The sequence below is a fragment of the Nyctibius grandis genome, chromosome 25 (genome assembly GCF_013368605.1).
Source record: "Nyctibius grandis isolate bNycGra1 chromosome 25, bNycGra1.pri, whole genome shotgun sequence".
Taxonomy (NCBI): domain Eukaryota; kingdom Metazoa; phylum Chordata; class Aves; order Nyctibiiformes; family Nyctibiidae; genus Nyctibius; species Nyctibius grandis.
The window spans coordinates 7156909-7177279 of NC_090682.1; the positions used below are offsets into that span (position 1 = coordinate 7156909).

Here is a 20371-nt window from a genome sequence, read left to right on the forward strand (position 1 = left end):
TTAAGAAGTCGTGGGGTTTTGATTTAAGTTAAAACAGATCTTATCTTGCACAAAGTCCTTGTTGCAGCGTTTCGTAACTCAGCTCCGCACCAGCAAGACTGGAAAACTCCCCAAATACACCAAATCAGAACTATCCCTAGGGAAAGGTCCGAGGGGCAACGTGGGAAAGTTCCTCTCCCCTTGCCCTGCGTGCAGCTCCCACGTGCACCAGCCGCTTCTCCGAAGCAGCGGGGAGAAGAGGTCCGGGGGGCAGAGCTGGGTGGGGGCCACCAAATCTGGGGTCTAGCAAGCTGGAGGAGTGGTGGGGTGTTTCGTTGCATCCCTCTGTGGGGCGGGAGGTGGGGGACGATGAGTGTGACATCGCTGGGCCGAGGGAGAGGAGCCAGCTGGGGGGACGCCTCCTCCCCTCGCGCAGGACAGATGATGCTGGGGGAGCTTCTCGCTGAAGTTGTCTCCTGCAATGTTTTGTTGTGGGCTCGGCCTCCTGAACAAGGAATGTCCCTTCTCAGTGTAGTTTTGGAGACTTTTCCGTCGTGTTCTCCTCTTCCTCTCTGCGTGCCTGGCTGGGTCCTGGAGGAGCAGCCTGAAGCTGCCCTCGTCCCTCGAAATACTTACTGGCCAGTGACTTGCCTTCTCCGTGCTTCGTGGAGCCCTTCTTTCTGTGGCCCTGCTGATGCTCACCGTGCTATTGGCGTCGGGGAGGGGAGCGGTCGTGTCTCCTTGTCCAAAATAAATGCAGGGCTGGGGGCTGGAGGTGGGTCTGAAGGCATCCCTGGGCTTCCCGGGAAGGGTGCCCGTGCTTCACCTGCTCCTTGGCCGGGAAGACCTTCCCGAGAAACCACGGACGTCTCAGGAGTTTGATGCTGGAGGTTAATAATAATCGCACCAGGCAGCACATCATTGCCCCCGTATCTGGTTGAGAGATTTACAACTGAAACTCGTGGCGGAGGAAGAAATTGCCTCAATCACTTGGAGTAATGGCACATGGAGAGGCACTTGGGCGTGACTGCTATTTAACACAAGAGCCCAGCTTGGCTTCATTTAACGTGCTGGTTCCTTTCTAATAAACACGTTACACTACAAGGTGGGGATTAAGATCAGAAAAGTAAATAAATTGGAAACTGATGGGGAGAGATGGGAGGGAAATGGAAGGTACCGGGGGGGAGTGACGGGTGATTAACTCCTGGGCCGGGGCACGGGCAAACGACCCCGAAGGCCACGGTGGTGGCTTCCCAAGCTTCATTTTGGCATCTCCGGGGGGGCTGCAGGTGCTGGGGGGCCCTGTCAGTGCCCCCAGCTCGCAGGGCTGCTGGAGCTGCTCCTGCTCTGCCGGGTACCTCCTGCCCCAAGGCTGCCAGGCTCCCGGCATGCCCGCGGGTCTGACGCGTGGACCCGGGAGAGGGGTTTTCTTCCCTTCTCCGGGGCACTAAGGCAAGTGGTTACTTTTGCTTCTTCTCTTTAGCTCGTGTACACGTCCAGATCAGTCCTTTCCTTTCCGGATCGAGGCACCCGGCGTAAGCGAGCTCACGGGTGCCTTGGCCGAGGCTCTGCAGAGGGGAGTTTGCATTTCTTTAGTGTTTCCCCTGCTCAGCGTGTGGGGGGCATTGCTGGGGGAAAGGGAGCTGGTGCGTGAGGTTGTGGACGAGAGGCTCTAGCTTTTTCCCGTTTGATGCGTGTTACGATCGCTCTGTCCTCTTGCCAGCCAGGGATCGCCCAGCTCCATGTGCGCACGGCTGCGGGGGCACTGGAGGAGTTTGGGAGGAAAGAGGGCTCGGGTACGGGCAGAGCTGGCGTGGGCTGGGCAGAGGGGCTGGCAGAAAGGCCTCCGGGGGTCTGCAGCGCTTGCAGCACGCTCTGCCCGTAGCACCAGTGCGGCACGCTGTGAATCCAGGAGGGCTCGGGGCGCGCAGGGCTGCCCTGCTCGGGTCGACAGGCCAGCGGGTGCCTTTGGGGAAGGGCAGCTGCGGGAAGTCCGTCTCTTAAACAACTCGGTGGCTTTTACTACATGTAATAGAGGAGCAACAAAAAGCGCAACGCACCAGTTGAGGGGAAGGACGGGGGGGTTAATTTTCAGGATGCTGCCTGGGAGTTTAGCCGTGGGATTTCCATTATTGCTAATGGGACTCACGCAGCTTAATTTCATGCGAGCTCCACTAAAAACATACCCCTAACCGTCTGCAAGATTTCAGTCCTGAAATCAAGCCTTTTAAAAGTTAGAGGAGGGTAAACAAACGCCTGAAACCGCACTGTCTCGCTATTTCCCCTCTTTCCGCCGTTCGGATTGAAGCGTCGGGGAGGGGGAGGCACTCGAGCAGTTTTAGGCAATTAAAAAACCCATCCCGCAGGCACGCTGCCTGCCTGCGCTCCGTGTCCTCGCGCTCTGCCAATTACAACAGCAGAGTTATAACCCCCGAAAAAATAGGGGTAGCTGATGCCTTACCTTTAAGTATAGTACCGCGAGCGCTGCCTTATCATACGCGTCTAATAACCCGAGCAGCGCCGCCGTTCATTGCGAGGCCTCTGTTATGAGGCTGTTCTCGTTAAATGACTGCTATCATCTGGTCCCAAAGTACATTAAATCCCATTATAATTATAAACACACTTCCCCATAACGTTCTCCTTAGATTACATTTGCGCTGCTTTACCCCAAGGGTATCTTTGTACTAATACCGTCCGTATTTGTTGTTTTAGCTGACGACGCCGGGCCCTGCGCCGGCTGCGGTGTGCCACGGGGAGGGCCGGGGAGGGAGAGGGCTGCGGGGCTGCTACCCTGCCGTCCCCTGGAGATGGCACGGGTCTTTCAACGCGCCGAGGTGCCGGCGTGCGTGTGTGACCCCGGTGAAGGGTGCTCTGCCTGGGGAGCAGCTCCCTCGGCGTGGGGTGGCTCACAGCGGCTCTACCGCTGCCTTTCTCTGTTGTTGTCGGTGTTACGATCCCGGCGTTTTCCCTTCCCTGGTTGTTTTGCTCCCTCTCTGCGGCTGCCGTCGCCGGTGTTTGCCGGCAGACCTCCATCGCCCATCCTGGGCGCAGGGACCCGCTGCGTCCCTACGTGTGGGCAGTGCCAACGCGGGGTACGTGCCCAATCTGGGCCAAACAAGCTTTATCAGGGCGACGTGCGCTCGGTGTCGCGCCCGCAACGGCTCCCACCCAAAATCCATCACCAAACCCAAAACGTGGCTTTGGGGGGGGCTTCTACCCCCTAAATCTTGGCACCCGCCCCCCCCTTAGTGCGGGCAGCCCCGGGGCCGGGCGTGCGGAGCCCGGAGGTCGCGGAGGGGGGGGGTTTCGTGCACGGGGAGCGGTCACCCCCCCATACCCACACCGGGGTCGCTTTTGTTTCGCGCGGGGGGCAGCGGCGGGGCCGGGGGGGCAGCGGCGGGGCCGGGGGGGCAGCGGCGGGGCCGGGGGGGCAGCGGCGGGGCCGGGGGGGCAGCGGCGGGGCCGGGGGGGCAGCCGTGCCGCCGCGGCTCCTCCATGTTTGTTGCTGGCAGCGCTGTCCAGCCGCCGCCCCGGCCCCGCTCCGCGCCGCCCCGCAAGGTGCCGCGGCGGGGCCGGGGCGCGCGGGGCGGGGCCGGGGGGGGGGCGCCCGCACGCAGGCCGGCGGGGCGGCGGGGGGCGGGCGGGGGCGGCCCGACGCGGCGCGGGGCGGCCCGGGGGCCGGCGCCGCCGTGATTTGCTGCGCGGCGCGGCGAGCGGCGGCGGCGGCGATGAGAGCGGGCAGTGCGAACTGCCGGAGCAGCCGCCGGCCGCCGTGAGTGCGGGCGGGGGGCGGGCGGCCCCGGGGCCCCCCCCCGCGCACCTGAGGGGGCCGCGCGGCGCGGCGGAGCCCCGCGGGCGGGACGGGGCGCGGCGGCGGAGCGGGGGGGGATGCGCTGCGCTGCGCCGCGGCCCCTTCCCCGGGCGGCGGCGGGACGCGGCTCCGCCGAGCCCCGCGCAGAAACTTTTCGGCACCGGGCTAACCCCCCTCTCCTCCCCTCTCCTCCCTCCTCTTTTCCCCCTTTCCCCCCTTCCCTCCCCTCGCCCCGCTCCTCTCCCCGCTCCTCTCCCCCTCCGCCTTTTGTTTTCGCAGATAGCCGGCACACAAAGCTGGTCCCAGATTTGAGCGACGGCGCGGCACCCTGATGAGCCAGCCTGGGGAGCGCCATGGACGTGACTAAGATGGGCACGATCCAGCTGCAGAACCCCTGCCACCCCACCGGGCTGCTGCACAAAGCCAACCAGATGCGCCTGGCGGGGACGCTGTGCGACGTGGTCATCATGGTGGACAGCCAGGAGTTCCACGCGCACCGCACGGTGCTGGCGTGCACCAGCAAGATGTTCGAGATCCTCTTCCACCGCAACAGCCAGCATTACACCCTGGACTTCCTCTCGCCAAAGACCTTCCAGCAGATCCTGGAGTACGCGTACACCGCCACGCTGCAAGCCAAGGTCGAAGACTTGGACGACCTGCTCTACGCCGCCGAGATCCTGGAAATCGAGTACCTGGAGGAGCAGTGCCTCAAGATCCTGGAGACCATCCAGGCCTCCGAGGACAACGACGCCGAGGTCGCCATGGCCGACGGAGGCACCGCCGCCGCCGAGGAAGAGGAGGAGAGGAAGTCGAGGTACATCAAGGGCCTCTTCATCTCCAAGCCCACCGGCGAGGAGAGCGGCTACGCCAGCGCGGCCAGCCAGAGCCTGCCGGCGGCCGGGGCGGAGCAGAGCCCCTCCGCCTCCGCTTCCTTCGGCCCCCTCTCTGCCATGAGCCCCACCAAGGCGGCGGTGGACAGCTTGATGACCATCGGGCAGTCGCTGCTGCAGGGCGCCCTGCCGCCCGGTGCCCCCGAGGACTCGCGCCCCGCCGCCCGCCGCCCCCCCGGCCTCGCCGAGGTGAAACCGAAGCGATGCAGGTGGATGATGCCTCCAGCCGCGACAGCCCCCGGACGGCCGAGCCCGGCGCCTCCGGCGGGGAGAAGCCCGATGAGAAGGGCAAGGAAGGGCCCGGCACCCCGACCCGCGGCAGCGTCATCACCAGCGCCCGTGAACTGCACTACAGCCGTGAGGAGGGCGCCGAGCCGCCGCCCGAGCCCGGCCAGGGGCTGCTGCTGGGGCCGGAGCCGTCCGCCGCCACCGCCCAGGGCGAGAAGCCCCTGGGCATCTACTCCCTGCTGCCGAACCACAAGACTGAGCCCGTGCTCGGCGTGCCGCCCTCCGTGGCGTCCGCCCTGCACGTGCAGCCGGCCCTGGCCGTCTCCATGGACTTCAGCGCCTACGGGGGGCTGCTGCCCCAGGGCTTCATCCAGCGGGAGCTGTTCAGCAAGCTGGGGGAGCTGGCGGCCGGCATGAAGACGGAGAGCAGAGCCCTGGGCGAGCAGTGCAGCGTGTGCGGGGCAGAGCTGCCGGACAACGAGACCCTCGAGCAGCACAGGTGAGTGCCGGAGCCGCGCCGCCGCGTTCTGCGCCGGGATCTCGCCGGAGGATTTCGGGTTTTGGCTGGCTGTCGTGCGTGCTGGTGCAGAGTTCCCGCCGTGTACCCCAAAACCGGGCTGCGGCGCGCTGTGCTCGGGGGGGACGGCTGCTGCAACTTTCCAGGCCTGGCAGCCACGCCAGAAGGTTCCTTGCAGCGAGCGCCGGCCGGGGAGGACAGCCCAGACAGGGCTCGGGCCGTCGGTGTTTCCTGCTAGCACAAACCCCCTGGTTTCCCTGGCTGGCATCTGCCGAACGGCTGGTGGTTGCTGCCCTTTCAGTTTAGGGATCTGTGCGTACAGGGATGCCGTGGGGCCAGGCAGCCCTCACCCACCCTCTGCCGAGAGCTGACCCCCCCAGCGCGGCCGTGTGGGGCGAGGGTGGGCGAGACCTGTGGGATCCCCACGCCCGGCCGCAGCGGTGACATTTGGGACCGCTGCGTGCGGCGCCGTGCCAGCCCGGTGGTTTTATGCCGCTCGGCTTCCCGGTTTATGAAATATTTGCACTTTGCACGAAGTAGGACGTAGGGCAGGCTGGGTGACGGGGGGGCGAGCAGGGGGTCGTGCTGCTGCAGAGCCGCAGGGCAGGGTTAAACCTCCAGCTGCCAGGGGTGCGATTCCGGGGCTCTGTGCTCGGGGCGGGGGGTATCTTTGTGCTCGCGCCGAGCCCTGTGCCGTGGGGGGCTGCTGTGGGCTGGGAGCGCGGTGGTTGTTACCGGCATGTGAGTTTGGTGCTCCCCCATTTACCGTCTCCCGATCGCGGGAGCAGGGACCAGAGCTTGGTCCCCGATTTGGCTGGGTAACAGAGTTACGTTAATTACCGCTCCTAAATCATCCCCGCCGGTGAAACCCCTCGGTGCTGGGCGTGCTTCGGTGAGCGCCGCACAGCCCCGGCGCGGCTGCAGCCCCACGGCAGGACGGCAGCGTCCTGGCTGGGGGAAGGCGGCACCGGCGCGGTGCCAGAGCTGCTCGCAGCCTCCCCGGGCTGCGCACCGCGTCAGAATTGTAAGGAATCAACAGGTTAATTAGTCGTGATGCACATAACGTGCTCCAGGGACGGCGGCTGTGCCGACGGGTGCCTCTCGCGGGGGAGCCGGTGCTGCCGGCACGCTTGCAGCCTGCGGGGGCTCCGGAGCCGCGTCGGGTGCCCACGCAGCAGCTCCCCGCACGTTCAGCCCGTCCGGGGAGCTCAGCCCCGCGCGGGTCCACGAGCGCTCGCGGCATCGCCTCTCGGTCTGGCCGGTGACGCGGAGCTGCCGCACGGACCCGGCCGAGAGCAGCCCTGGAGGGGTCCCCCGGCTCTGTGTGGGTGCACGGCTGCTGTCTGCTTTGTCCCCCCCGTCTCACGAGCGGGAGGGCTGGGGCTCGTGTCGGTTAGCGTGCCCGAAGCTGCCTCGGCGCGGCTCATCCCCGGCCGCGCGGTGATGCAGCCCGAACGTCACCGGAGGAGAGCTGCAGTGAAGGCTCAGAGAGAATTTTAACGTGCCTTTCTGCCACGGTCTCCAGCTTCTCCCTTTCCCCCTCCGAGCCCAAGAGCAGCGACCGATGTGGCTGCAGGAGAGGGCAGTGCCGGGGCTGCCCGGGGACCTGCCCCGAGGCAGGGTGGGCTGTGGGGTCAGATCCTTCCCGTGCACCCGGGCGGGAGGCGAGGGAGCGTGGCCCAGCCTGGCCAGTGCAGCAGCCTGGGTGTCACGGTGCCTTCCCGGCACTGCCTTGTTTTGACAACCACAGCTGCGGCCGTAGCTTATTTCTCAATTATTCACGATCCTTATCGGGAGGCCGGGTGCGCGCCCTGCCCCGATGGGCTCGCGCCTGGGTCTGGCTGACGCGCGGGGCTGAGCGCCGGCCCCTGCGAGCGAAGCCTCCGAGGCGATTGCTCACGCCAGCGCCGAGCTCCCTTTGCCTGTTCTTGCTTTCAGACAGATTACCTGGCGCTGGCAAACTTTGCAGGGCGAGACAAATCCTTTGAGCCATCTTTAAACTCGTCTGTAAGACCGTCCATGTCGAAAGGCATTGGGCAACAGTCAGATGAGCTAACCTCCCCCCCCAAAGTGTCAATCCAAGGCGGTTTGTGTGTAGGCATGGTCTCATGTGGCTTTTTTATGGTGTTTGCTTTCTAATATGTGGTGAAAATCACCATTTGGGGAGGATTTGTGGGGTCCTATTGTATTTATGGAGCTGTTAAACAGCATCTACGCTAGGTTGGGGTCTGTAACTCTGCTGGAGCAATTCTGGTGGTGGTGGCAGCTGCACCGTGCCGGCTACAGGCTCCTCTCTGCTCCGGTGCCTGGTGGAGAGGGGGTCTGGGGGGACCTGCGCCCCACGCCAGGGTCCTGGCACCACGTCCCCAAGATGGCTGGTGACGGGGGCAGGATGTGCCAGGGCACCGCGGTGCTGCTCGTCAACGGCGGCTTTCGCTGACCTGGTTCTGCCGCGCGTTTGCTGCTGTGGCTTCGCTTTCCCACCCCGAGGTGAGCGTGGCGGTGCCCCGAGCAGGATCGTTCCCCGGTGCGGTGAGCGGGGGGCCGGGGGCAGCTGCCAGGTAGGGCCAGCTCCGGCACGGGCAGCACCACAGCGTGCCTGGCACGATGGCTTTCCCGTGCCGAGCCCCAGCAGGTGACAGAGCTCTCTGCAGGGAGCGCCGGGAGCCGACGCGCACCGTGGCTGTTGACGTTGCACAAGCGAGTGTGTACATATGGCGGGTCTGTTTGTTGACACACACACGCTCTATAAGCATAAATATATATGTTTGTAGTCTGGAGCCTTCTGAGTGTTGTTCCTGTCTTCATTAGCGTGGGAAATGCAGGCAGGAGGAAGGCGAGTGGCGCACAGGGCTGGCTTTTGCCTGGGCTGCGACACGTGCCGGGGGGCCGCTCGCCCCGGGTGGTGGAGATGGAGGGTGCCCGAGGGAGAGTCCTCCCCACCCCGTGCGGGAGCGCGGCTCCACCGGCACCCGCGGCCTCCTGGCCGCACTGTCTCTGCTGTGGCACAGCACAGGCGAGGCGGGAGTGCCGAGCTGTGACCTTTGGTGGCCGTGTGGCTGCAAGCCTTGGCGCTGACTGATCGGGGTTTTCGGGTTCCCCGAACCCGCCGGCTGCTGCGCGATCCATTTTTTTCCTTCTTTACCGAGCTTAAGGTTTTGACTAATTGAGTGTGTATTGAGTTGGCGACTCTTTAATTTTTTTTATAAAAGATTTCCTTCTCGGTTCAGCAAAGTTCAAACTTAATCTAATGTTAGTATCGATCGTCGGTTCTAATTGCGGACAAAAAAGCCATAGTTCAGCGGCCCTTTTTGGGGTTGTATGAAGAAAAACCTCCCGAGCTGCGACGCGAGTGCCGTGCCGAGCTGCTGACGGAGCCCAGAGTAATTTTTCATTGGGAAGTTAAATACACTTGGTAAACGGCGTGGTTTGATTTTTTTTTAGCGTCGATAGCACCAGGGAAGGCTGTGGGTGGGGATGCGGTTCAACGCAGTTCGTTAGCGGCACGGCCAAGCATCCAAAGCCCGGTGCTGCCTGGGAACTGGCCCGCCGTAGCGGTGCAGCTCGCTGGCAGCCTTTGCCACGTGTGTCTGCGCAAGATGGAGATGCTCGGCTGGAAAACGAAAGCGCTTCGCGGCGATGGCGGCGTCAGGCGGTGGGTGGGTGCTCCCCTCGGAGCAGTCTTGGCTGGAAGGTGCCCGTCCCCCCTCTCGTATGGGGGACACACCTTGGGGACAGCCTCCGATCACATTTTCATGCCTGAGTTTTGCATGTTGAGGTTTCATGGCTGAGCGGTCACCTGAAAGACAAGTGCTCCAGTGGAGTGTGTTAAGGGTAGGGATAAGGAGACTTGCTCTTCCACCTTGGCTGCTGACCGGCCACCATGCCCCAAACTGCGGAGTTTTGCCTTCTTTTCCCCCTTGTGAAGCGCAGAGGAGCGGCAGGTCGACCTGGCTGCTCCCAGCAGCGCTGGCGTGCGGGACCAGGCACCAGTGCTCGCACCGGTCGGGCGTGCGGGACCAGGCACCGGTGTTCCCACCGGTCCAAAAGCTCCTGCTCGGCGAAGCCGCAGCTTCCCATGGGGATCCAGGTCCCGGTTACAACGCCCGGCGATCCCCCAGCCGTGGGTCTGCTGTCTGCACGGAGCTGTACCGTTAACGCCGTAGCAAACTCTACGTAGCCGCATAGGGAGATACTCGGGGTTTGCTCTCTCTTTACCGGCCTCGCCTCCGTCCGTCCCCGCCTGGCTTAGCGGAGCGTCGTAGCACTGATGCCATTAGGCGCGTTGGCACCACTCAACGTGTCACAGTGAGAAACAGATGCAGTGTACCATTAAAGCAATAAACGTGATAAATCGGATCCCAAGTGCTTTGTGAGATGTTATTAGTGTTAATTTTGGTAGCCTGGTACAGTAGTTGTTTTTTATTTTATTTTAAGCATTCAGCAATTTATGTTCTGCGGCAATCAAAACTTGAAAAAAAGGAGGTAAAATAGAAAAGGAGGAGGGAGGGAAGCGAAAAACAAGGCAGCAGCCCCCCGAACTCTGCCCGTGATTACTTCCAGAGTCCGAAGACGACTTGGCAGCTCTGGTTTCTTGCTGATGGGCCTTATTAGCAGCACCTGGCATCATAAGGGGCTAATGGAAACCAGCGTTGCGGCCGCCTGGCTGCTGCCGTGGCTCCGGCAGCGCGGGGCGGCCGGGCGAGGAAGCTCTTATTAGCTTTATGGGCAGGGGGACGTGCCCCGCTCAGGAAATGAATGTTGCAGCTAAGGTCCGCGGCGCTGACCCCGAGCGTGTAACCTGTGAGCGCCGGCCGAGACCCCGCTCAGGATGCTTGGGATTTCGGGGGCTCTCTGGTTCTTGTCATGGGCAGAGGGGGGATACGGCGTGGTATGTTGCAGCCTTGAACTTTTGATTTATTCGGTGGGGGACTTAACCGTTTCCATACCCGGCTCCTGGCGCGGAGGGGGATAAGCCCCCTTCGGCTGCCGTGGTATTCCGGCGATTATTCTGCCTGATTTTCCTTGCGTTTGAAAGCAAAACTCGGAGATTCCCAACAGAAAACACCAATTTCTAATTTTTTTCTTTGCATTTGATCTCTTTTTCCCCTTGCCCGGTAGTAACTTTTGTGTCTTCCCTGCTGCTGAGGGGCTTCCAGGGGGGCGATGGGGATGCTGCGTGCCCTCTGCCAGGGCTGCGCCCACCTTCCCCAGGTGTTTCCCAGGGGCCGGGCGGGTGGGTCTGTGCCAGCTGATCCCCGTCCGCTGCGGGCTGGGACCCTGCTGCATAAAACCCGCCTGATTGAGGACACTTGGGTGGCTCCTGCCCCAGAGCACGCTCACTCGATGCCGCTCGCAGCAGTTGGAGCAGCTTTGCGGAGCCTTTTCAGTTCTCGTTGTAACTTGCAGGGTGATGTTGTTGAAAATGTATTTCCTGGCTGCGCAGAGGGACCCTCGGAGAGCCTGTGCCATTGCAGGGGTGACACTAGCGACTCTTTTTTATATCTTTTCCCCATGATGCGTGGGAATGGTGCCCGGGAAGTTCATGACGGAGCATCCCTGCATCCTTCCCCGCTTCTACGCGACGTTGGCTCTTTACTTACACCGGTGCGTAAATCTGTTTTCCTTGGGTAGAGTAAAACAATCTGCATTTTCCTTTTTGCTCGCAATTAGCAAGGTTTTTCTTTTACTTCCCCCCCGCCCCCCCCCGCTCCTTGACAGCTTCAAGAGAGGCTTTAAATGAGTAATTACTAAATATTTCCCGGCAGCCAAACACGGGGCCATGGCATCTCCTGTTGCAAAAGTGAAAAATATTTCTGTTTGCAGTTAATTTTAGTGGCAGGCAGATCATGTTAACTGGGTGTAATTGCTTCCAGATATGGCAGAGGGTTTTGTGTGTTGGGATGAAGGGTCTGGTAAGTGCTCACTTCCTGTGTAAATTAGCCTGTTCCATTCATTCCCCCTCGCCCGGCAGCCCTGGCTTGTGTCACTCGGTGTGCAAGGCTTTCCTTCCCGCGGCCCAGGCTTAGGGAGCTCGGTGCTTCACTCAGCTCCTCGCTGGGCATCGCCCCCTCCTTCGCCATCGCGGGCGGGCGCTGGCGGGGTGCTCGGGCGCCCGCATCCCGCTCGGCAGCAATGGGCGGTGGGAGCCCTGTGCCCGCGGGCGCCAGCGAAACGCTGCTTCGCTCATAGGCTGCACGTGGCAGGTTGTGTGACGGGTACCACCGAGGAGGGCGGCACGTAGGGAAATTGCCGTGGAAGAGATTCGTGTAATGAGCAACAGAGGAAGGTTTGTGGATCCTTGTGAATGAACGCGACCCAGGCGGGCGGTTCTGCGTGCGGTTAGGTGCCTTTTAGTGTGGGCGTGTGAGCTCTGGGTGTAGCTGTGACATCTCTTATTCCCGGGTTGCAAAGACCTGCTGTGGGGCATCCAGGAACACCGCGTGTGTAGTTGTTCTGGATAACGTTCATCCAGGGTGCAGCGTGCCCAAAACGCTCGGTGCCGGCTCTGAGCATCGGTTTGCCCTCGCGGTGTCTTGGGTAAGTTCTGCAGCTGGCGTAGGGAGCAGCAGGCGCCTTTGGGAGAGCAGTAAGCGCTGCTGGGCCACGTGCTTTGCAAATAAACGTGGGTTCCTCTGTCTGACAGGAGCATCACCCGCTCGGTCCTGCTGCAGCTGAGGAAAGGAGCATGGCCGTGACGTTTGGGTAGCAGGAGCCTGTGTGGCGCAGGCCGGGCGCCAGGGCCGCCCGCATCGTTTTCGCTGTAGTGTTCTTAATGATTTTAAGTAGATTGTGGTTGGATACACACCCCGCTGTGCTGGTTCAGTTTTCCATGGGCCTTCGTCCTCTCGTTGCTGTTTTATTGGCACGTTGTTGAGCCAACGAGCCGGTGAGATGCTATTGAGGAAAAGCCTCTCCACGTAGGCACGGGCGCTGCGAGGCGTGTGGAGCCACGCCGTAAATCGGCGTTAAACGCCCTGCGCTGTCGCCGGTGTCAGCGCAGGAGATGGGCTGTTTATCTGCGTGTATCAGCCGGGCTGATAACCCCGTGCTCCGTTTAGTGCTGCACGAGGAGCGGCTGGCTTGCTGCACGCCGGAGGCCGAGCCGAGGATGCCACGCGGGTGGTGCCGTGGTACTGGCCTTGCACGCTGCAGAGAGGGCCCCTCTCAAAAAAATATCCCTCTGGCTGTCTGCAGAGGCGACCCATGGCAGGGAGGAGGACGCCTGTTTTCACCTTGGTGACCTATAAAGAAGACAGACATCGACCAAGCGGAAAAACAAAGAGAAACTAAAAAAACCCCGTAACCCCAAACACCAGAACCGTTCCCATCGCCCGCGTGCTCGTGAGGTCGGAAAGAGCAGAGATACCCCGCAGGAGGCAGGGCCCTGGGCGGGTGGGCACAGGGTCCCTGCTGGCACCGGTGCTGGGAGAGCGCTGGGCTCTGGTTTTCGGGTGAAATAACTGCAACACCACGAGGTCCGAGTAGGTTTTCCTGCAGAAAGGTGTGTGCCCGCCCAAATGCCCGCCTGGCCCCCGGTATTGTGGCCCTTGGCTGGCAGAGCCGGCCCCTGGCAAAGGCTGAAAATGGGGTTTCAATTGGTGAGGACCTGTGTTGGCTTTTAATTCATTCCTAGGGACTTGTTGAAAGGCACGATGGATCCATATATATAAAACCACTACCCAGCTCTTGCCTGTCCGTTAGTTTTCGTGCAGATTCGCATCCAGGCACGCGGTAGCACAGCAGCTACGGCCCACGCGCTGCTGCGGCTCCATCGCCGCCACTGAAAGCGCTTTCCTGTCCTGCCACCGCGTGTGGGGACGGCGCCGGGCTCCGCTTTGCCCTTTGTCACCTTCCCTCGTTCTTTTCTCCGCGCATTATTTATAGTAAATCATATTAGAAAGGAGTGCTAAGGAGGAAGCGTGATTCATCCCGCTTGAAACCGGCGCTGACATAAATACAGGCAAAGCGCTTACTACGTGTTTTTTGTTATGGTGCTCAGGGACAGGTTGTACTAATCTCGGCGTGCGCAGACTAAACCCGCGAAGGCTGCGACTCCAAGAAATGCGATTTAACCGCAGCACAGGCTGCACGTTAAAAAAATCCAACCAAAACCCAGCCGTCTTCTTGGAAGCGTGCACAGCTCATCGCTTTCCAGATTTTACTGTGTGTCCTTGGCTGGTCTGTCAGCGCCTCGAGGGTCTGCTGGGACTGGCTTGGGGACGGCCGCGAGCTCGGCCATCCCAGCTGCTTGGGGGTACCACGGGTCTGGAGCCAAGATGCTTGTGTTGGTCCGGAAAAGGGCTACCTGAGGGGGGAAACCAGCGAGGGGACGCACCGAGGGGCTGCTCAGTGCAGAGGGACCCGGCAAACGGCTCACGAGTCGTGCGAGCTGGGGCGGGCGGCGGATCCCTTATCTGCGGCCGGGCACGGGCTGCGGTCGCAGCGTGCTGCGCAGCACACACAAACTGCCTCGGCGTGGGAGAGATAAGGCGCCGGCATTGTGCAACGCCCGCGCCTCACCGGGCCCCCTCCGGCACGGCACCGGCACGCCGTCCCCCTCGCACCGTGCTGTGGGCAGCCGCGGGGCACGGGCATCGCCGGCGCCCAGCGCACGGTGACACGGGGTGGTCGGGGCGCCCCGGGGCCCCTTTCTGCGAAACGGCGCGGCGCTCGGAACCGAAACCCTCTGCGCCTCCCTGCTTGGCTGTTCTGCTATTTTTACCAGTAACGCGGTGATTTCCTCTGCTCTCTCTTCCTTCCCCCCTGTTCGTAGAAAATATCCCGAGCGCCCAGAGCGGGTGGGAGGGAGGGAGGGCGCTTCTGCGAACGAGAGCGGTGGCCGGAGGCGTTGGTAGCGTGCAGGGCCTCTTGGGCAGCACTGCTCTCGCCATGCAGGGTGCTGGGGGGAGGCTCCTCTCACCGGGAGCCTTGCACGTGGGTCGCCTTGCACGGGAGCCAGTGGCGTGCCATGAAACTAGCAGAAGCCCCACTTCCCTCCAGCAGGAATCTTTTTCCGGGAAATGTAGACTTGGTGAAAAGCTTTCCCATGGAAAAAAGCGTGAAGGAGTTGTTGTTTTTGCTTCCCAGGTCCCTGTCTCCTCCCCAGAGCTGGGGAAGGATGGGGAAACGCCGCCCTGGCTTTGCCGTGCCTTCCCCCCGCCTCGTGCTCTGTGGCCACACTGGCTGAAGGGCAGCGTTTTGCTGGGTGTTTTTGCGGGGTTTTGGGCTTTGCATTTCTGAGGGCTGATCGTGTGTAGGGCAGGGGCTGTGGGAACCAGGACCCCGGCGGCTCCCAGCCCACGGGGTGCAGAGTTAGAGGTGCCCGAGAGCGGGGCAGCGCCGGGGCTGCCCGCGGGAGCTGGGGCAGGGCGCCGGGGTCTCGGGATGCAGAGGCAGGCGCTGGTATTGATTCCTGGCTTATCTGACGCTCTAGCTGGAGGCGGCTCTTCCCTCAGCGTCCGACCAAATGTAACTGAAAGCAGCCCAGAAATGTATATCATCCGTTCCGTGCGTTAATTAGGGCTGGCCAATGCATTATTTAGCGGTGTGGGAGCTGCTGCAGGCTGCCCCGGAGAGCAGCCGGCACATGGACAGGGGAGAGGGGGGCTCTGGTGGGTCGCGTGCCACCGACGCGGGCATCGCTCTGCGTGAGCCTGGGGACACCGGCTGACAGTGCTGCTCTGGCACATCGGGGTGGCTGTAAACCCGCGCCGGGAGGAGAGCTCATGTCGGACCTCACCGCCGGGAGAGGGGCTCGTCCAGCCGCGCCCATGCAGAGGATGGGAAGGAGATGGCAAAAGAGGGGGCCCTGGTGACGGGGGGCTGAGCGGCGGTGCCCCACGGAGGAGCAGATATGGGCATCTCCCGAGGATGGCACTCGGGATGCTTTCCCTCTCCTGATCCCGTAGCACAGGTGGTGCGTGGCGGGGTCTGCTCTGCCGGGCAGGCACCGAGGGCTTGGCCGCTGCCGGCGTGGGCAGCTGCGCCGCATCCTCCTCCAGCTGGAGGTGGGCAGCAGCTCCCTAATTAGCACCTTCGTTGCTAAGTGAGCGAAGCGGCCGTGCGCGGCGATCCGTGTGTCGGAGAGGGGCCGTCAGGCGGCACCGGGCATGATGCTGTGTGGTGCAGCTGCGGGTACTGGTGCTTTTCTCGCTGCCCCGCAACGGGCGGGCACCGTGGGCCGGGCGGCGAGCGCCGCTGGCTCTCCTCTCCTCCCCCTTGGGCGCTGGGTGCCGCCCGCAGCTGCAGGCGGTGGGGGCCGATAAGGATCGCTGACCTAGAGCGAGCGATGGGGACTTTCTTCCTGCTCGCCCTAAGAGCAAACCACGCTGCGCTGTGTTTGTAGGGCCGGGCTGGATGTGCCGGGCCACCGGTCCCCAGCACCGCCGCTGCTCTCGTGGGTGTTCTCAGTCAAATGCGCTCCGTGGGATCGAGTCTCTTTGGCCTTGGGTGCGGGGTAACGATTTTCTACCCGTCCAAAAAGGTGGTGCATCGCTGTGCGGGCTCTTTGTGCTGCGGTGGCTCACGCGGAAACCGTGTTTTCCGCCCAAGTAAGCAGAGGGCGAGAGAAATGACAGCGGCGGCAGCGCGAGAGCCCGGGCAGCGGCGAGCAGACAAAGAGCAGCCAGGCAGCGAGGTGTCCCCCAGCCCAGGCGGGTCCCGGGCCAGCTGCAGCTCCGAGCCTGGCCCTGGTCCCCCCCAGGATGTCCCTGGTCCATGTGATGCCCTGCATCCCCCCCATGACGCCCTGCATCCCCCCGTGATGCCCAGGTCCGCCTGTGATGCCCTGCATCCCCCCGTGATGCCCTGCATCCCCCTGCGATGCCCAGGTCCCCCCATGGTGCTGACCCTTGGTCCCCACATGATGCTGGGGACCCCCCCAGTGCCCCGGTCCCAGGGGGTCTCAGCAGGGGACCACTCTGCACGTGGGTGTGTGCTGGCTGGGGGACCGTGGCCGGGCTGAAAGCGCGCCAGGTTTGCTCTGTCGGGACATGGCGATGGCGGGGGCTGCTGCAGGGCCTCGTGTGTGTTCAGACACCGTCCCTCCTCTCTCCCAGCTAATTTACAGTTAGGGGCTGGGCACGTATCGGGTGTGGGGGTTTCTCCTTCTTTGCATACACGGGCTTAATTCGTGTGTCGGTGTGCAGCCGCTCGCTTTTCCCGTGGTGGGATTTTTGTCACTGTTATTAACTAATGAGCTGATTCTTGTGCCATTTTTAAATAACTGTATTTTTCCTTCGATGCGAGAAAGGGAAAATGTCTTTTCTCAATAGCACAGCTCTCAGCAGTCATTGAAGGCATGAATTTGCCATTCTTTCGTACAAGTGTGTGGATTCCCACACTTTTTATTACCAGGACTTGAATTGCTGAATCATGGAAGCGGGGTAATAGGAAATGTTTGTGTACGTGATGTTGGATGAAAGGGCTGGTTTTAAAGCTGCTGTAGCGGGCTGGGTTTTCCCCTTCTTGCTGCAACGTTGCGTGGAGTCTGTGCTGCGGGACACGGTGCCAGGGTCGGGCTGGGCGCACGGCAGCGGTGCCTCCCGGGGCCGTGGCTCTGCTCCTGCGCGTGCCCCCGGGCCACCCGGCCGTCCCTGACGTGCAGCCTCAGCCCAGCGCTGATGTACCGAGCACCCCGGTCGTCCTCTGGGTGCCATCGCTCTTACCTGTTGCGAGGAGGGTCGGTGCTGAGGCAGCTCTTCTGCTCCGCTCCGCAGGGCTTGTGTTTTCAATTACCTTTGGTCACCTCTCGTACGTGCTGGCGGGGTCAGACATGAGTTAGCTGCCGGTGTCACCGCCTTAAAAGAAATCATCGTGTCGTCTTCGGAGGGACGGTGGCGATGGATGTTAGTGCCAGCCTCCCCCTGGTTTGGTCACAGCACCTCTCCTCCCTCCCCAGAACGCAGGCTGGGCAGCCTTTGGGAGCTCTGCAGAGAACCAGAGCGCCAGCAAACCGGACCCAAACCTGGCTGCCGTTATTCCCGGCGCAGCTCTGAGCTGACCGCCAAAAGCACGTGCCAGGGAGTGGGAACGGTACAGAGAATAATTTTCCCCCAACAAATTATTGTTGTTGCAAGAGCAGGTTTGAAATCTATTTTGCTTCTCAGCGTCCCATACCCCTTTAAACGTTTCGAGTGTGCTCTCACTGATGGGTTACCTTCTCTTTCCCCGCGGGCTATAATTAGTGTCCTTTACACAGAATTGCCTTAGAATTGGGTTTGAAGAAGATAACAATCAAATTACCAGTATTTATCTTGTAAATTCCAAAAGATCTACGGAGAGGCACTGTATGAAGAGGACTTTTACAATTTTGTGCTCCCAAAATGCAAACCTCCCGTGAGCGTCTCACCTGCAAAGCGCCCTTACACGTGGGACGTGCCGGAGGCAGAGGGCGGCTGCTTCCCCACACCAAAAGTCCGCTGGTGGGCTGGGAACGTGGCTTTGCTGGTGAAATCCCTGTGGAAATGGGTGTATTTCTGTCACCTGATGGGTGGTGACTTGGTTTTTGTTGATCAATGGTTTGGGTGCTGCAGGGGCTCCGGGAGGGCGATCGCCTCCTGCTTTGGCATTGGGGTTGGGGGCTGAACCGGGGCAAGCATCCCCTCTGCCTCCGTGGGTTTTGCTGGTCCCCAGGTGCAGAGAGTGTTATCTCAGGCTGGGCGTATAAAACAGGCTGGCTTCGGTCTGTGCTTTCAGGGCTTGTCCCAGGTAGGCTGGAGGAGAAAAGTCTTCCACAGGCAGCCTCTCCCCCAGGCTCCTGGCTGGCTTCCCTCTGCCGGGCGCCTCTCGGATGGGAGGGCAGGTTGGCCACCAGAAGTGGATGGAGGTAGTTTGGGTGGGCTCTGTTTTGACAGAAATTAAGCATCTGAATTTAAATTAAGGAGATGGAGAGCCCGGGCAGCTGAGACCATATTTCCATAGTGTAAACAATTGCAGAAGATTAATAGCATCTGTGTAAACACTCAGTCTCAGAAGCAAGGGGGTTTTTTTAATAGTTGGAAAATACTAAGGACAGCTAGAGGGAGAGATGCCGTACCTGCCTCCCGCGCACCTCCAGCCTCCCCGGCCATCCCACAGTGAGCGTTTGAGCCGCCCCCAGCCCCGCTCTCCCTCCTCGCAGTAAATCACATATTAAAGTAGCCTGGTAACTGAGCGCCGGTTGCTGCGCGATAAGCTCCGGGAAATCGATATGTTTGCCATGTGCCTGCTTGTTTATGACACCTGCCTGCAGAGCAGCTGAGCGATGCTCCGCGCCCGGGCTGCCGCGGGCTCGCCGCCTCCTGAACCCAGCCGGCTCTCGCGGGCCGGGGTGCGACGGCTCCTGCTGCTTCTGCTCCCCACGCGGGGTGTTGCGCGGCGGCGGTGCCCGAGGCTGCCCGGCAGCATCCCGTCGCGGGGGGTAGAATAATGCAAGTGATGATGTTTGATGGTAGGGAGCAAGGAGAGGCTGGCAGGATGAGCGATGGGCTCGCGTCTTCATCCATCTTCGGGGCTTCTCCCGGCCCGCTGCGGGTTTCTGCTCCGCTCCCATTTGTCACCTCCCCGGAGCAGGTGTGGGAGCAGAGCCCAGGGGTTTAAATGCTCCTTTCAGGCACCCAGGAGGGGAGGTGGCTGCATAAAGACATGGTGCTTTGCAGGGGGAGGTCAGTGCCTTCGGAGCCCTGTGCCAGGCAGTCGCCAGCGCGGCGCCAAGGACCCGTCGGCTGCATCCCGATGCGCCGGGGGTGCCCCAGCCCCTCAGCAGCCAAGGCTCCCACCCCGTGAGCGGCACAGCCCGGGTCAGCTTATGGACCGGGACTAGCCCCGTGGCCACTGAGGAAACTCTTCCCCTTGCCTTAGGAGCCCAGAGGCTGCAGGAGCTGGGTGTTTTGCCGGCGCCGAGGGCGGGTGCCTGCCCGTGTCCCCCCGTACCGGCGGGGCTCCGGGACGGCAGCGTGCATTTTTCCTGACGTCTCCAGTTAGCGAGCGGCAGTAATTGACCTTGTGACCCAGATATGAAGTTGGGAGGTAAAGGACACGGCTTGCAAGATTTTTGTAAAACTGTTGACCTCTCGCAAGATTAACTCAGAGATAATAGTAATTATAAACAGATTACGGTGGGTCCGATCGATAGTGAACTTTACCTCCTGCCTAAAACCGAAGGTCGGCCTTTGACTGCAGCAGAGATAACCGCTGCGGGTTTTCACACCGTCGCCAGCCAGTAACCGTCCCTGCACGTAGGAAATCCGTGAATTGAGCGCTCTGGTTTCGTGGGCACTGCAGGAGGGGGACAAGGGACCCGCGGGCTGGCTCGGCGCATCGCCGAGCGTGGGGTTTGGCGATGCTGGGCCCCGTCGGTGCAGTTCGGCGCGGCGCGGGCTGGCTCCCGGTGCCGTCCCAGCACGCCGGGGCAGCCGGTCCCTTGGGGTGCTGGGCTCGGGAGGAGGGAGCACCCAGCTCCGGAGAGGCTCCTTCCCTTCGCCTAGCTTTTAATTGTTTGCTTTCACTTTTTATGTATAAAAGATTGTCCATTTAATTAACTCGAGAATGCAATTTCAAAAATGCTAATGCTTTACACATGACGGCTCTTAAAATACAAGTAGCGTCCCGGTATTCCTTCGCTTCTGCGTTCCTCTTGTGGGTTATTCTGGAGAGAAACAATATTCCTCGGGAGCCCCTGATTCTCAAAGAGGAGGTGAAAAGGTTTCGTGTGTTTGGTGCTGGGTTCACCTCGTTAGCGTTGCAGGGATGGCGATTCCATCCGTGTCCTGCTCTTCCTCACCCGTTAATCTCTGGCTGACGGCACCGTGAGCCGCAGCATCGTCTCTCCGGTGGCAGGAGCGAGCTGGTGCCGTTCGGGGTTTGTCAGCTGTTACCGGGCACGTTGGATCTGTACCAAAGGGACAGGGCTGGGGGATGCAGCGAAGGCTGGTGAGGTGGAAGGTGGCACGGTCAGTCTGGGCG

General features: G+C 61.6%; 1 protein-coding gene across 1 annotated transcript in view; it reads left to right on the top strand.

Annotated features, from left to right (window-relative positions):
* The first annotated feature begins 3656 nt into the window (after positions 1-3656).
* ZBTB16 (zinc finger and BTB domain containing 16) overlaps positions 3657-20371 on the top strand; it is a 54044-nt gene continuing 37329 nt past the window's right edge. The window contains 3 exon segments of the mRNA XM_068418182.1: positions 3657-3751; positions 4074-4870; positions 4873-5407. Of these exon segments, the coding sequence (XP_068274283.1) occupies positions 4144-4870; positions 4873-5407 (1262 nt within the window). The 5' untranslated portion in view covers positions 3657-3751; positions 4074-4143.